This window comes from Ambystoma mexicanum, chromosome 6p, assembly GCF_040938575.1.
Source record: "Ambystoma mexicanum isolate Mex_15411 chromosome 6p, UKY_AmexF1_1, whole genome shotgun sequence".
NCBI classification, from domain to species: domain Eukaryota; kingdom Metazoa; phylum Chordata; class Amphibia; order Caudata; family Ambystomatidae; genus Ambystoma; species Ambystoma mexicanum.
The window spans coordinates 400,864,678-400,880,694 of record NC_090935.1 but is presented as its reverse complement, the minus strand read 5'-3'; the positions used below and the strand labels follow the sequence as shown (position 1 = coordinate 400,880,694).

Genomic DNA, 16,017 nt, shown 5'->3' with positions numbered 1-16,017 from the left:
TTAAAAGCTTCAATTACCACTAGCTAAAGGTGGACTCTGGAGCCCTAATTTTCGCCCATATCACTTCAACTCAGTTCCTTGTCCCATTTCTTAAAGACAATCCTGATGAGTGGACTTTTGTGGGACCGGGACTTATGGGCCCACTGGGCCCGAGAGCGGGTTTATCCATGACAATGAGGCCAGGAGGTAAGAGCGTGCGCATTACCTAATTTGTGCGAGAAATATTGAAACATTTGCTTGAGTTACTAGGAGTTGATGCCTTGAAATCGCCAGATGCCTGTGTGTGGTTTAATGCTAGAGTTAAGGCCAATGGGATGACATTATTTTGGTCTGATTGATTCCTTGGAGGGGGGGGAGCTGGATCAAAGACCTTGGAAAAGATGGGGAAATGGCTTTCAGCTGAGACGTTAAAAACAAAATGGTACGTATCGGGTTTTATGAAAACTGATTACAGACTGTGAAAGGCTATTGGAAAGATGGAGTGGGCTAATGACCTGGATCTGGATCTCTTTACAGCCACAACCAAGCCAGTAGGAGGATTGGCCAGCAGGGTTTACAAACTGATTGTTGCAAAATACGAGGAGAATGACCACTTGCGGGAAGTATGGGTTAAAAGATTGGGCTGTTATTACTTCTGAACTTTGGCAGTGTATGTGCAAGAATGTTAATCTTTGCTTGATATATTTGGGTGAAAGATCAAGGCAAATTAGATATTAAACAGGGTTTACTGTTGTGCTGAGCGTTTGAAAAAGAGGTTTTTCCAATGAATGTTGGGGATTCCTGCACCTGATTGCCACTATGTAACATGCTGTGGAACCGCACCTGTGTTCATGATTTTTCTCCAGCATGGGGTCTGGCATGGATTCACATGCTCATGAATGTTCCCCGTCGTCAGGCTGGGAATCCTCGGTAAAGAAAAAAATCAGTATCAGTTTCGTTTCTGATCGGTCTTTCTTAGTAGTAACCAATCACTGATCTCTGGGTCATACTGCCCCCCAGCCAATGACTGCCCTCACCCTAAGCCCCGCCTCTGGCAGCCATCCTCCAATTTTTACCGCACGCTCAAGTGTTGGGAGTCCTCGTGCTTTAGTTCTTGTTTTTTGCTGCGTTTTTGCGCTTTTTCAGGAGATTTTCTCATTTTTTCGGTTTAATCGAGCCTCAAGCTCCACCGTTCCTACTTCCGACAACGGGGACCTGTTTCGGAATTCTTCTACGCCCCTCAAGGGTGAAGTTTTCGTCGAGTTTACGCTTCTTGGAGGATTCCGGAAGATCTGCGGCCTACCTCAACAGACATGGCCCTTGACAAGGGAAGCTCTACACCCGGATCCAAGCTGTTCAGGTGCTGCCCTGGATGCGGATTACAAAACGTTTTCAAGGAGGAAGAGCATTCGCAATGTCTCTACTGCCTTCATGAGGACAAGATGCACGTGGAGAATGACTGTGCGTTCTGCAAGAACCTTTCGGAACGGACCAAACAAGATCGTCGTTCCCGCCTCGCCGCCTGGCTGGAGAAGGGCACAGCAGGTGAGAAGGCGAAGAAAAAGTCTGAGCGGGCTTCGAAGTCCTGTGAGGGCGCCCCGGCGATGGGGGCCCAACAGAAGGCCAAGCCCCATGAGTCCGTGGGCACCGGGAGTGCCGAAGGGTCTGGCTCTTTGGCTGCCAGGCAGGACGCGACTTCCCCGGCACGTTCAACCACGAGCCAGCGATCTGGTTCGGGAAGAGGAAGTCCGAGACCCTCCCCCCCCCCCACCCCCCCCCCCCCCCAAGGCGAAGGCCCAGGACGCACCTAAGGTGGTGAGGGCTTTGATCCAGCCGGCAAAGGCCTCTATTGAAGTGGGCGCTGCCACCCTGGCGAAGCCGGCTGAGACTACGCCAGTCCATTGTTAAGACCCCCATGAAGTCGCCAGCGGAAAAAGAGGGGGGGTGGCGGTGGACATTACAGACTCTGAATCAGCCTCTGAGGAGGAGCTGGTGAAAACCGAGAAGGGCCTTAAGGAGAGGTTCATAGGCCTCAACGAGAGGTTCGAGAAGGTTCGATCCCAGGGGACGGTTCCCGCTGACGTGATCGATGATGGCAACGATGACGAAGAGGGCCCAGTGGAGCGGCCATCCCGTCCGTCGCAGCCATTACCCGAGCCCCAGGATAGCTCGGCGGCTATTTTGTTGGCGATTCAATCCTTATGTACCGAGATTACCACGGACGCCGACGGAGGATCCAGAACCAGGCCCGTCAGGGAAACCCTCTGAACAAGCGGAGGAGAGGCCACCCCTCTCCGCCCTTCATGCATGCGAGGCCTGTGGACCCCTCATCCCCCTCGCTGGACCCTAGAGAGGATACGGCGATGGATACAGCGACGGGGACGGACGATGACAGCGGCGATGACACAGTGGAAATACTGTCACCCCCCTCCCCCCCCCCCCCCCCCCCCCCGGGCTTCTCCAGCCGACGAAATTGGCTACTTTCACGCCATGATAACCAGGGCATCCGAGCTCTTCTAGCTCTGCCCTGAAGAACAAAAAAAGGAAGGGTTTCTTTACCAACGACGAGAGGCCAAGAGGAAGACTGTCTTTGCGGTGCCTTTGCTCGACATCTGGGACGAGGGGCTTGCTGTCCTCAAACCTTCCACGACACCCACCAAGAGGGACAGGTATGAGAAGAACTGAGTCCCTGATGCCACCCCCTTGTGCCTCAGGGCCCAGCCCACGCCGGACTCTGTTGTCTCGGCAGCGGCTAAGAAGAAGGCAGCAGGTGCGGCGGCTTCAACTTCGACTTCCCCACCGGACAGCGAGGGCAAGAAGTTGGACTCCATGGGACGAGTCAGCTCGTCGGCGGCAACGACGATTAAGGCGGCCAATGCCTTGGCGATCGTGGCCCGCTACGACAGGGAGCTCTGGTTCAATATGGCTCCCCTGCTAGACTTCCTACCTGACAAGAGGGCGAAGGCCCTAAAAATTCTGCAGGAAGGCGAGCTGGCGTCGGATCACGCCATAACGGTGGCAACGGACATTGCCGGTACCGGATTTTGCCAACTGGGCAACGGAATTTGCCTCCGGCGACGAGGATGGCTCAGTGCGACAAGACTTTCACCAGGAGGTCCAGACCAGAGTGTTGGATATGCCGTCCGACGGCAACAACCTCTTTGGTAAGGCAGTGGACGAGTCTCTCCAGGCCATCAAGACCGATTCGGAGACGGCCCGGGCCTTAGGGGTACTTCAACGACGACGGCCCTTTCGGAGCTCCGGAGGCAGGCAGGGTGCCTCCAAAGGATCCAGCGGTGGCTATTCCACTTACCGCCAGGCGGCTCGCTCCTCTTCCCAGGAAGCCTACAGAGGTTGCGGCAAGCAAGGGGATCCCGCCGTCGTCGCCAAGGAGGCAAGGCCGCCTCCAAGCAAGACTGACCCAGCCGTGTCGTCGGGCCCCCACCGAAGCACCCCGGTGGGAGGCCGGCTGACCAAGTTCATCAGCGTGTGTGAGTCCATCTCCACCGACAGTTGGGTGCTGGACACCCTGGCCAACGGGCACTCACTGGAATTCCAAAAGAAGGGCCCTCGCGTTCCTCCCGTGGCCAGGAAGGAGAATCCCGTCCCTCATCTGATGTTGGAGGTAAGGGCGATGCTCAAGAAAGGTGCCATCGAGCTCGTCCCCAGGAGGCTCCGGAGTGTACTCAAGGTACTTCCTCGTCAGGAAGAAGACAGGCGGTTGGCGCCCCATCTTGGACCTGCGTCAGTTAAACAAATACATCAAGGTGCAGAAATTCAGGATGGTCGCCCTCCAGCACGTGCTGGTACAGCTGGAGGAGGGCAACTTCCTGTCGTCGTTGGACCTGGAGGATGCTTACTTCCACAGCCCCATTCTAAAAGGGCACAGGAAGTTTTTTCAGGTTCGTGGTTCAGGGACGCCACTACCAATTCAGAGCCCTACCGTTCGGATTGAAGTCGGCACCCAGTGTATTCACCAAGTACCTGGCACCAACGGCGGCGCAGCTGCGCCTGCAGGGGATCCACGTCTACCCCTACCTGGACGACTGGCTAATCCGGGCAAGGACAAGGGAACTCGCTGTCGAACACAAGGCGAGGACCGTCCGGCTGCTCACGGAACTGGGGTTCGCCATGAACTACCCCAAATCCCACCTGGTTCCGTCGCAAGTAGCACTGTTTCTGGGAGCGAAGCTCGATACAGTGGGGTAATTGGCCCCCCCCGTCGGAAGAGAGGACGAAGACCATCCTGGGCAAGGTACAGCGCCTGCTAGCCACGGACGTGGCCAGGTTGAGGGCCATCAAGTCAGTCCTCGGGATGATGTCCTCATGCATCTTTCTTGTACCCCTTTGCAGACTTCGGATGCGTCCGCTACAGGAGTTCCTCGACGCCCGCTGGTTTCAGGCAACGGGCTGATTCGAGGACAGGATCCGTCTCGACGAGGAGTTCCGTCGGGCGATCCGATGGTGGGGTACCGGTGCTCACCTCACCTCACTACAGGCACGGACTTTCAAACCCCTCGCGTTTAAGGAGATGGTGACGATGGACGCCTCTCTGGAGGGTTGGGGGGGGCCCACACCGAGACCTCTACGCAAGAGGCCTTTGGCTCTCGGAGAAGTCTCTCCACATCAACATTCTGGAGCTCCGAGCAGTGTTTTGGGCGCTCAAGTCGTTCCTTCCGTCCCTCAAGGACAAAGTGGTGAGGATCTTCACCGACAACACCACCACGATGTTCTACATACGGAAGCAGGGGGGCACCAGATCCCCAGCCCTATCCAAGGAGGCCCAGGATCTGTGGCACTGGGCCGTCGCCCAGGGGATGTTTCTGGTTCCCTTCCACTTGGCAGGAATAAAACAGACCATTGCCGACTCACTCAGCAGTAGGGGTGTCACGGTATTAGTTTTATGACGATACAATAACCTTCTTGCCAAATGACGGTATATAATGGTTATCGCGGTATAACAGGTGGAGTGAACTAATCTTAAATATTTTCTAAAGGTCAGGTTTATCATCACAAACAAAACCAGGCACCAAGGGCCAGAATTGGGCTTTTCAACATACTTTCCACTGAAATGCCACCCCTTGCTTCCACCAAACACACGTGTGGAAGAGGAGGGGCGGGGGAGCCCTTCTGCGACTGGCAAAGCAAACTGAATAGCTCTTCTTAAGTGGTCATTTAGGCTATTAGCTCCCTCACAGGTAATGTCCACAGCTGTGCTGCTTCGGAAAATCTTTGGTTCCTGCGTCGATGCGCCATCCCCGAGGACCTCCTCCGACGGCGCCCGATGTGATAAGTAGGACGCACGACGCCCATAGCCTCAGTTCCGTTTTTTCCGTGAACGTGTTCGCTTCGTGAATCTCGGTACGCCTCGACTCGTTGGAGTTTGCTGTTTTTAATTCTCGGTTCATTGAACCTGTTTGGTTTGTTGTGAAGACCTGTTCGTGGCAATGTCGTCTTTGTCTTCTACCCCGTGTCCGGGCTTCAAGAAATGCGGGGACTGTGGGTCCAAGATGTCGGTCACGGACTCGCACGACGCCTGCCTCTGGTGCCTCGGGGAGGCCCACGATACGGATGACTGTCGACTGCCAGTCGCTCATGGCAAAGGCCTTGCGGGAACGCAAGAAGAAGCTGTCGGTAGCCCGGTGTCTAAGCCCCGGAAGTCAAGGTCTGCGGGGCTTTCGACGGATGACTCGAGGGGCGACTCTCCGCGTCGTCGGAAGTCCAGTGGGTCTCCTTCCAGGAGTCGGTCTCGCCACTCCTCCGCCTCTTCAAGGCATTCCCGGAAGCGCCGGCAGAGGTTGTCTTCCCCGTCCTCTTCCGAGGACTCCGCCTGTCGGCGGGTCGCTTATCCCTCCATGCAAGCGACACCGGAGGAATGGGCTTCCTTCGGGAAGCAGATGCTAGCGATTCTTGAATCGCAGGGCACCGGTCCGTCCGCGCCTCCGAGTAGGGTCGGTCGGCACCGGTCGAGAGACACCGCTTGTACGCCTTCGGGCTCGGGTGGTCGGCACGGCTCGCGGGAGAGGTCCCGCTCGGACAAGGGTACCCGTTCTCGTCATGCCCGTTCCAGGTCCCGGTCCTTGACGCGCTCGAGACCACGTGATCCTGTGCCGTCTTCAAAGAAGACGTCGGCGCCTAGGTCGTCGAGACACGCTCGGAGCTCTGGCTTCGAGGCCTGTGTCGACGCTCGACGTCGACGCCTTTTCTGTCGACGCCGACTCGTTAGACGCCCGCGACGCCTTTCGAGGCGGTGGTGTCGGAGGGGCCCCGTGGCACGGGGTTTGCCCCTAGAAAGGCTCTGGCTAAGGTCAGGCACTGCTTTGGTCCCCAGAGGTCTTACTCTCCCTGCCTGGAGTACATTTCTGAGGGTGATGAAGGCTCTGATGGCGGCTTGGTTACGGTTCCTGATGACTTATCTTGGGCCATAGCCAGTTTGATGACCTGCGGCAGTCGCTGCATGATGCCAGTGGACTGGACACCTCTCCGGAGGTGGAGTTTTGTAGGCCGGAGCCTGGCACTCATGCCGATTCTTCATATCGGCGCCTTAGGTCTCGGGTCACCGAGTATTTGGGTTGGTCAGCTCCCCCAGGGGAGTTCGTTCAGGATGATCTCACGGCCATCCTTGATCTCATTCCCCCCACTGACCCGGTTTTGCCTTTTCATATGGCTCTGCAGAGAAGGGTGGCGGCGGCTTGGACTGCTCCGGAGAGTCTCCCGGCAATGGGCAAGTCTTTGTCGCGAAAATACCGTCCAGCCAGTAGCGACCCCTGCTACTTGTCTAGGCACCCCACTCCGGAGAGTTTGGTGGTGCAGGCTGCTACGGCCCCAGCAAAGCAGGCGTTGTATCCTACCTTCCCTCCGGATAGGGACAACCAACGTTTTGACGGCTGGGCGAAGAAAGTGTTTTCTTCGGGGGGGGTATGGCGCTTCAGGCGGCCAACTCCATATGTACCTTGTCTCGTTTCACACTCTGTGGAACTGTGTTGCATTGGCGGCTGAACATATTCCCGAAGGGGACGAACGGGATGGTTTCCTTGCTATGGTTCAGGATGGCAAGGATGCCATGTGTGAGGCCGTTCAGTCGGGTTTGGACTTGGCAGATTGTGTCAGCCGGTCCATGGCGACGAGCACCGTAATGCGCAGGTTTGCGTGGTTGCGGAAGTCTGGGTTCGCTCCTGATGTGCAGGCCCGGCTCTTCAACATGCCCTTTGACGGTGAACACCTTTTTGGCAGCAAGGCTGACGAGAGCCTTGAGAGGTTGCAGACCTCCAAAGCTGCAGCGAAGTCGTTGGGCGCTGCAGTTAGCCAACCTCCGCCTTTTCGTCCTAGGGGACAGCAATGGAGGGGAGGTTCCTTTCGCTATTACTCGTCCTTCAGTAAAGCGAGGGGAGCTAGCAGTCAAAGAGGCCATCGTAAGAGTGCCAGAGGTGGAAATAAAGGTACTCGAGGTGCCAAGGCCGCTCGGGCAGTTGCCTCTTTGCCCTCGGGCAACGGCGCAGCCGCTACCACTCAGTCATGACGCCAGGTCCCATGGTTCGCCAGTTGGGGGAAGGCTGGCGCAGCATCTTGTAGAGTGGCAAGACATTACTTTTAACCCACGGCTACTGTCTTCCTTTTCGGCAGAGGCCTCACGACAATCCACCAGGGAGCCTCTCTTTGAAGAGTCCGGATCTGCTCCTTGCGCAGGAAATTCAAGCCCTTCTGGAGAAAGGCGCCATAGAACTGGTGCCTGTAGCGGAGAGGGACAAGGGATGGTATTCCCCTTATTTTTTGATATCGAAGAAAGACGGGGGGGATTGAGACCCATCATGGACTTGCGCGGTTTGAACAAACTCCTCAGGAAGGACAAGTTCAACAAAAAGGGGGGATGGGGGCAGGGTCACTTCCGCTGTGCAGGGAGGCGATGCAGCTCGAATTCTGGGCCATCCAGCAGGAAGTGTCGATCTCGGCTGTTCATCTGGCCGGAGACGACAACGAGACGGCGGACGCTCCGAGCAGGCAGAGCTCTATCTCTCACGAGTGGGAGCGAGATTCTCCTGGAGATCTTCGCCCTTTGGGGGACCCCTCAAGTGGATCTCTTCGCCTCCAGTGTCAATCGGAAGTGCGAAAGGTTTTGCTCGCGGGAATTTCCTCCAAAAGGAGCCTTAGGAGACGCGTTCGTGGTAGAGTGGTCATTCCCACTGCTGTACGCGTTTCCTCCAGCCCCCGTCATCCCGCAAGTGCTGTGGAGGTTACGGAGGTTCGGTTCCCGGATGATCCTCATTGCTCCGGCGTGGGCCCGGAGGAAGTGGTACCCGGACCTTCTCGACTTGTCCATCTGCCCTCCACGTCGTCTTCCCTACCAAGACGATCTGCTCTCACGGGAGGGGGGGGGGTCAGGTTCTCCATCCAGAGGTCAGATCCCTCAATCTTCACGCTTGGCTTCTGAAAGGTTGAGGTATAAGGATTGTGACCTCCCTGAAGATGTGATGGAGGTGTTGCTCTCGGCCAGGCGGCCGGCAACTAATTCTCTGTACCGTTGCCATTGGAGAAAGTTCTGCGATGGTGCAGAGTTCAGAATGTGGATCCTTTTGAATGTGACATTCCCATGGTTCTGTCTTTTTTGCTTTCTTTAGCCCACAGGGGCTTGCAAGTGGGGACCATTAAAGGTTACCTGGCGGCACTGTCCATATTTAAGCGCTCGTCGGAAGAGTGTTCCTATTTTAAAATTCCTTTAATGTCGCAGTTTTTGAGGGGGCTCACTAATGGGTTCCCTCCATCACCTTTTCTGGTGCCAGGTTGGGATTTGAACCTTGTTCTTAAGTTTCTTATGGGTGCTCCATTTGAGCCTTTACATTCTTGCCCTTTGAGGCTGTTAACTGTGTTTTTGGTTGCGGTTACTTCCGCTCGCAGAGTGAGTGAGTTACAGGCACTTTCAGTTAAGCCACCATTCACTGTGTTTCACAGTTGTCCTTAGAGTTCGTCCTTCTTTTCTTCCGATGGTGGTTTCGGAATTCCATTTGAGCCAGAAGGTGGTTCTTCCGGCGCTCTATCCTCCTCCACATCCTTTTTAAGGAAGAGGAGAGGCTCCATAGGCTTGATCCTAGGAGAGCGTTGAGCTTTTATATTTCGTGCATGTCCCGGGTCAGAGTGGACGATCAACTTTTCATTGGTTACGCTGGAAAGCGTTTGGGACAAGCTGTGACGAAACAGACTTTGTCTCGTTGGATTATTTTAGCTATCTCCGAGTGTTACCGCTTGGCGGGTAAGGATCCTCCGGCTGGCTTGCGGGCCCGTTCTACCAGGGGAGTGGCTGCGTCTACTGCTCTGCAGGGGGGGGGGGGGGAGTTCCTATTCGTCACATCTGTGATGCAGCCACCTGGGCTTCAGTACATACTTTTGTACGTCACTACTCCCTCGATTCCATCAGAGGGCAAGATCTGGCCTTTGGCAAGGCAGTTCTCTATTCCGCAATTTGATTTGGCATGCTAAATTTGTATTCTAAATTCTTTCCCACCTCCTTGCTTGGTACTGCTTTGGGAGTCTGTCATAGATATGGAATACGTCAGAGGACCCAATCCCCTCGAAGAACAAGTTACTTTCTTACCTGGTAACTTTCTTTCGATGGGATGGTCCGACGACATATTCCATATCGCTCCCTCCCTGCCTTCCCCGCTGCAGAATTTCTTTTGCGATTGCAGCTTGCGTTCCGCAAGGCCTTGTGTGTCTGACTGGCAGAAAACTGGTGGCACACGTTCTGGGAAAAAACTATAACTGAGTCTATGGGCGTCAGGCGTCCTACTTATCAAATCGGGTGACGTCGGCCGTCGGAGGAGGTCCTCGGACGACGCAGGACCCAGACGCCAAAGATTTTTCCGAAGCAGCACAGCTGTGGACATTACCTGTCATAGATGTGGAATACGTTGTCGGACCATCCCATCGAAAGAACGTTACCAGGTAAGAAAGTAACTTGTTCTTCTCCATCACGACCCACAGTCGCTGGACTTTCAGGCCTGGCTCCTGCAGCACTAGAGTTTGGAGGATACGATATCCCAGCTGATTGCAGAGTGGTTCTTGCGAAAGCCAGGGCGTCCTCAACTCTTCAGTGTTACGGTCATAAGTGGAAGAGGTTCTCTGTCTGGTGCCGTGCACAGAAGATGAACCCTCTGCGGATTACGGCTCCTCAAGTACTGCCGTACCTACTGTCGCTGGCCAAAGCTGGACTGGCTCACGCCTCCATAAAAATACATCTGGCTGCCATCTCCCGATATACCAGGACTGCGGGACGGGCGTCCTTGTGGTCTCATCGCCTGGTGAAGGAATTTATGAAGGGACTATTTCGATCGTTCCCGCCGGTGAAGGCTCCTGCCCCGGCGTGGGAGCTTAATGTGGTGCTGACCAGGCTCATGGGGGGGGGGGGCCCCCCATTCGAGCCTATGCATTCGGCGCCTTTGAAGTTCCTGTCATGGAAGACAGCATTCCTCGTGGCCATCGCCTCCGCACGACGAGTGGGAGAGATCCAGGCCCTATCTTGCAAGCCTCCATAATTAACTTTTCATGACACGAGGGTGGTGCTGAGTACGCACCCCTCCTTCATGCCCAAGGCGCTATCGGACTACCACCTCAACGAGCCCTTGGTGTTACCAGTTTTCTTCCCGTCTCCTTCGACACCGGCCGAGAGGACTTTGCACTCGCGGGATGTAGCTAGAGCGCTGAAGTTCTACGTGGACCGCACAAAGATTTTTCAGAAGACGTCACAACAGTTTGTGAACTTTGGGTCTGTGAATCAAGGGAAGGCTCTCTTGAAGACTTCCATTTCCAGATGGCTCTCCGGCTGCATCATGCACTGTCACCGGTTGGCAAACCGACCACTGCCCGGCCGTCCGAGAACCCATTCGACCAGAGCGATCGCTGCTACCACGGCGTTCCTGTCTGGTGTGCCCCTGCTGGATATCTGCAGGGCTGCTACGTGGAGGTCGACACACACCTTCACAAGATTCTACTGTGTCGGGACTCCAGGGAGGAGTCCAGGATCGGCCAAGCAGTGCTGCGCAACCTGTTCGCCTAAGGTGAGCCTGGTGAGGAGGTAAGAATTGCTTAATGTTGAGTCTTGGATGTGATGCTTAATGTTGAGCCTTTGCCACCTCCCGTGGTTGTGCATGTGTATACTGCTATGTATTCTTTTATTCATGAGCATGTGAATCCATGCCAGACCCCATGCTGGAGAAGGAACAAGTACTTAACTGTAACTGTTGTTCTCCAGCATGGGTCTGGCATGGATTCACATGCGAACCCTCCCTCCTACCCCTATGCGGCTCTTCACTTGGTCATACTGCCACTGTGCGTGCTACCAAATCTGAGGATGGCTGCCAGAGGCGGGGCTTAGGGAGAGGGCAATCATTGGCTGGGGGCAGTATGACCCAGAGATCAGTGATTGGTTACTACTAAGAAAGACGGATCAGAAACAAAACTGATACTGATTTTTTTCTTTACCGAGGATTCCCAGCCTGACGGGGAATATTCATGAGCATGTGAATCCATGCCAGATCCATGCTGGAGAACAGTTGCAGGTAAGTAACTTGTTCCTTAGTTGAATGTTTGCACAATGTGTGTGGAGGTGCTGGGCGAGAATCTTTTTTTTTTTTTTATTTTATTTTTTTTAAACTATGATCTTAGGTGGGGATGAATTGTTGGATGATTTGACTAACTCAGAAGAAATGCCTTCTTAGAGGAGCGATAATTGGTAAGAAAACGATCTTACTTGGGTGGAAATCCAAGGCTGCTCCATCTGTGAATGATTGGATTGACGAGATGAATAAACTTGCAGATATCGAAAGGGTAATTTACAGGAGAGAGAAGTTTTATAAAATCTGGGGGAGATTTTTCGATTTGTACTAGTTCTATTGGGACTACATTTGGTTGTTTTAGGGGTGGTGGGGGATATTTCTGATAGTGTGTATATATTCTACTGTACTTGTATATGGATTTCTGCTATATTACTGAAAGATGTATTGCTTCTATCTCGATGTGATTTTACCTCTGATGTGTACTTTTCTTGTGTGAAAGGTAAATGAATAATACAAAAAGGAAACCTGGTGTGTAAGTTTATTTGAATACTTGTTGCTGTGAATCTCGAACTCCCCTACAGCTCACATTGACCCCTCTTGAGATAAGCCTGGCTGCTCAACACGCTACCAACCTGTGTAGTAACGACTTATACCAAAGGTTGGGTTCCTATTCCCAGGAGTTCAGGGTTGTTGTAGTGCACCCAAAGGGTACTGCATACAATCTTGCCTAACACCCTGAATAGGTGGAGAGAAGGAATGACACATGGTTACTTTTGGTCTGGAACTTGCAAATGGGTAGAGTGCCAAGAAGCCCATGAAGATGCCAGCAAAAGGTGTGTAGAAACTAGCGCTGTTTTGCATCCCACCAAATGTTTTGATGAATTGTGCAGAAGTGTGGACTGAAACGGATTAGGAAGAAAAGGTTGGACTAATCGCCACTAGATTGTGGAATGCTGGAATTAATCCTTCAGTAGTAGAAGGAAACGTCTGAAGTATTTAGAGGGCACATCATCGAGCTTTAGGATCCGTTTAACCCAAACCCTTACAATGATCCTGTGAGGCCTGCTAATGTTTAGTGGTTATTTGACCTGTGACTCTCCTGTGCTGCTTGTTCTCGAGTATGGAGTCTCGCTGCCTGCATAAGTCCCAGCATGGAAACAGTTGCAATATCGTTGCTTCGATTGAACTGTTTCACGACCCAGGTACTGGTCTCTTGGGGGCGTTTACTTTTCGAGTTGTCCTGTTGCACATTGTGCCAACCATTCAGTTGGATTGCATGGTCCATCATGGTGGATTTTTCCTAATGAGGCAAGAACAGCTGCTTTTCCAGATAGAAGTGAGTCAGACAGAGATAGGTTTAAGTCCTTCTATGCAATCTCCGTATTGGGGTGCTTTTAGTCTTGATGGTTAGGATTTTCTCTTTGGTGGTCCCTTCATTTCTCTCTTCGCCAGCTCGTGGGGCCGTGTGTACAGACTTTCAACTTGCCTCTATTGATGAACATTGGGGATATGGTGACACTTAGGCACTGTTCAGAGGCGTGGCTTTTGATACTGAAATGTTAAACTTAACTATACAAAGTTGTGAAAATAATGTATTCATTCTGTGTACCTTGTGTGCTAATAGGTGTTTACTGCTCCTTTTTAATTCGGTCATCTTGTTAGTGTTTTTCACTGCTCAGCCCTACTTGACTGTCGCAGAGTCACGTTGACTGAGGAAATGAGCTGTAAACCAAGACTGATTGATACTGTTTATATCTCCCTAAGGCATAGCTCGAACACCAGGCTGTGCTTGCTCTGGCTCCATAGAAAGCACTACCTCAGCTGGCCATCACCACTTCTCTTCCAAAGAGCATACCAAGCTTAATTAAGCATTTATTGATTGGGGGGGGATTGGCACAGTATTTGGCAATGTGGGATAGCTGGGCTACAGCTTTGAAACCAATCCTTTTCATCTTGCCAGCCACCCCAACATGTCGGTTGCAACACTGCTATGATTGTTTTTATGGACCACTAGTTGTTTCTTTAAACGAACAGTCTGTCGGATGTCTTGCTCTTTAGACAATGTGTTCTTCCTAAATGCAGTTCATGCTTATTCTTTTAAATCGTTTTTTCTCCTAATGAAGATGCACTTTTTTAGAGAGGATTTAACTCTTAGGATTTTGCATCTCATTTTTGTTCTGCTACACCATATGAAGTCTGGCCTTTTGACAGCAAATGAATTCGTTTTTTCATTAATTTGCAGTTTAAGAAGTGGTATGGGACTTTAAATGTTTCACATCAAAACGCTGCTGAGAATATTTGAAAAGCAACTCTGAGCTGCTCATTGTGCCATGCTTTCCTTATTTCTTTATGTGAAACTTAAATATAGCTTTTAGTTTAGGAATTTCAGATTTGCTATGCTGAACTACTTTTTCCTTTCCTTAGCTGGACGAGAAAGAAAGTAGGCGTCTGTTCCAGCAAATCATTTCTGGTGTGGATTATTGCCATAGACATATGGTTGTCCATAGGGATCTGAAGCCAGAAAATGTGCTGCTGGATGCGCATATGAATGCTAAAATTGCTGATTTTGGTAAGTTTCGACTGAATGCTTTTATGAATACATTGATTTTGATTTTAAAGATCCTAAAGGTTGGTTTGTATACAACGGTCCTGCCCTTCCATACCTTTGAGATTTAGGGGTGGCGTCCATTCTGTGCAGGAGTAATTTGGTAGTAACAAAGCTGCATGGGCTACACCTGCATGGAAGAATCTTACTCCTGGCGCCAAAAGTCCAATGCTTGTCTCTGTGAATGTGAAAGGAGTAGTTTTAGGGTAACACTCACTGGTGCATTTTATTTTGGCCTTTATTTTGTTAAGCTTTGCCTCCTGCCCATCAGCGAATGGTCTGTCTTCCTGCCTGTGACAGCCCATTCTCGCTGATTCGTGGTGAGGTTGTGGAGGGCATTTTAAAGTGCACCTTGGACCGAACTCCTCAATACACTGTCCTACTCAGATTTGCTTGTTTGGCAGTTTGTCTGATACTGTGATGGATGCAATCTCTCACCATAGACCTGAAGTCGAAAGGAGCATCTGTCGAAAAACCTAGTCTACTAGCTAAAACACACCCATCATGAGGGGCTTCATCCTAGTCCCTGTCACTTCTCACACAGCAGTGCTAGTCTATATGGGGGTATTTGCCACCTTGACCTGGAGTCCTGCTCTAACATTATTGTGCATCCTTTCCTTAAGGCCCACAATGTAAATGGTTGAAGGATTGTAAACCAGACTCTCCCAGACAGCCTGTGTCTATGCCATCTTCCTTCTTGGGCAGTGCTTGCAGTCCTAAAATCCTTGTTTGACTGCAGGTACAGCCCTGCAAGTCTTTTGTCAGATCAGAGAGACCCCTTTCTTTAGATCCTGCAAAGGAGAATGCTTTTGATGGTGAGGGGGGTGGCATTTATTGAAGCTCCTTCGGTGGGGTGTACAGTGGCCTTGCCCTTCTCTGGACCGGCTACTGTGTTTTTGTTAAATCAACACCCCTTCCCCCTAAGCTGGTCCAGCAGCGTGTATGGTAGAACAGGCCCTGGATGGGCAGAATAGTTTGCTACAAAGCTTTGTCAATTGCCCACTACATTGACTTTTAGGACCAAGTACATGAACATGCAACCTTTGGGCTTGTCGCAGCATCTGCTATCCTAGTCCCATGCCTTTTCACTCCCGCATCAGTAGTATTGCCCCTCATGTTCTGATCAAGTGTAAGGATGAGGTAAGATGACAGTACAGGCCCCTCAGCTGGTGAAAACAGGTGTTGGACTGGCAGTTGCTCTTGGTCAGATGTCTTCCTGGAGGCTTGGCCATGCTGGGATGGGGGCAGTGCACTATCTGTATGGATAAGTAGCTGGAGGTGACATCTATCCTTTTAGGCGAAAAGTTGGTCCACCATGCGTACTCTCTCGGTGAAAAAAGTAGGGTGCTGTGGTAGTGGATGTAGATGGCCAACATGACTAGGCAACAAACTAACTTATGCACAGAAGTCACTAGGTCTGACATTTGATTGGTTAAAGAGTTGTAGCTTTTTAAACCTTTGACTGGTGGGTCCCTTACTAAGGAAAAAGGCTGGCACCATAGCAGCAAAGATTGGCTGCCAACTGCAAGCCTGCCCTTTCAAACCTTCAGGGAGTTTAAACTCTGGCAACGGAATCACAGGGACAGGCAGGACGGACCTCGGGACCTCACCCAAGAAAGGCAGAGTATGACTAGGATTAATCTGAGCCTCCATTTTTGGAGGCCTCTGTGCACAAACTGTTGTGTTTTTAGTTAATTACCTTTGCAAACACAATGGGAATGTGGAGGCTTGCAGTACTCTAGCTATGCCCCATTCCATAGTCCCATTATTTTTTTTTTCTACCAAAGACACTATTTTCCGCATTCTGAGCATTACTGTATTTTCTTTGCATGGCTCTTGTTAACATGATGGCCCCCGGACTGCTGCTCCCTGAACCGCTAAACCCCC

The 16,017-nt window shown here is 51.9% G+C and overlaps 1 protein-coding gene across 1 annotated transcript in view; it reads left to right on the top strand.

Moving 5' to 3' along the window:
* The window catches only part of PRKAA1 (protein kinase AMP-activated catalytic subunit alpha 1), a 576,963-nt gene that overhangs the window by 304,376 nt on the left and 256,570 nt on the right, over positions 1–16,017 (top strand). The window contains exon 4 of the mRNA XM_069627195.1: positions 13,950–14,094. Within this exon, the coding sequence (XP_069483296.1) occupies positions 13,950–14,094 (145 nt within the window). The remainder of the gene's footprint in view (positions 1–13,949; positions 14,095–16,017) is intronic.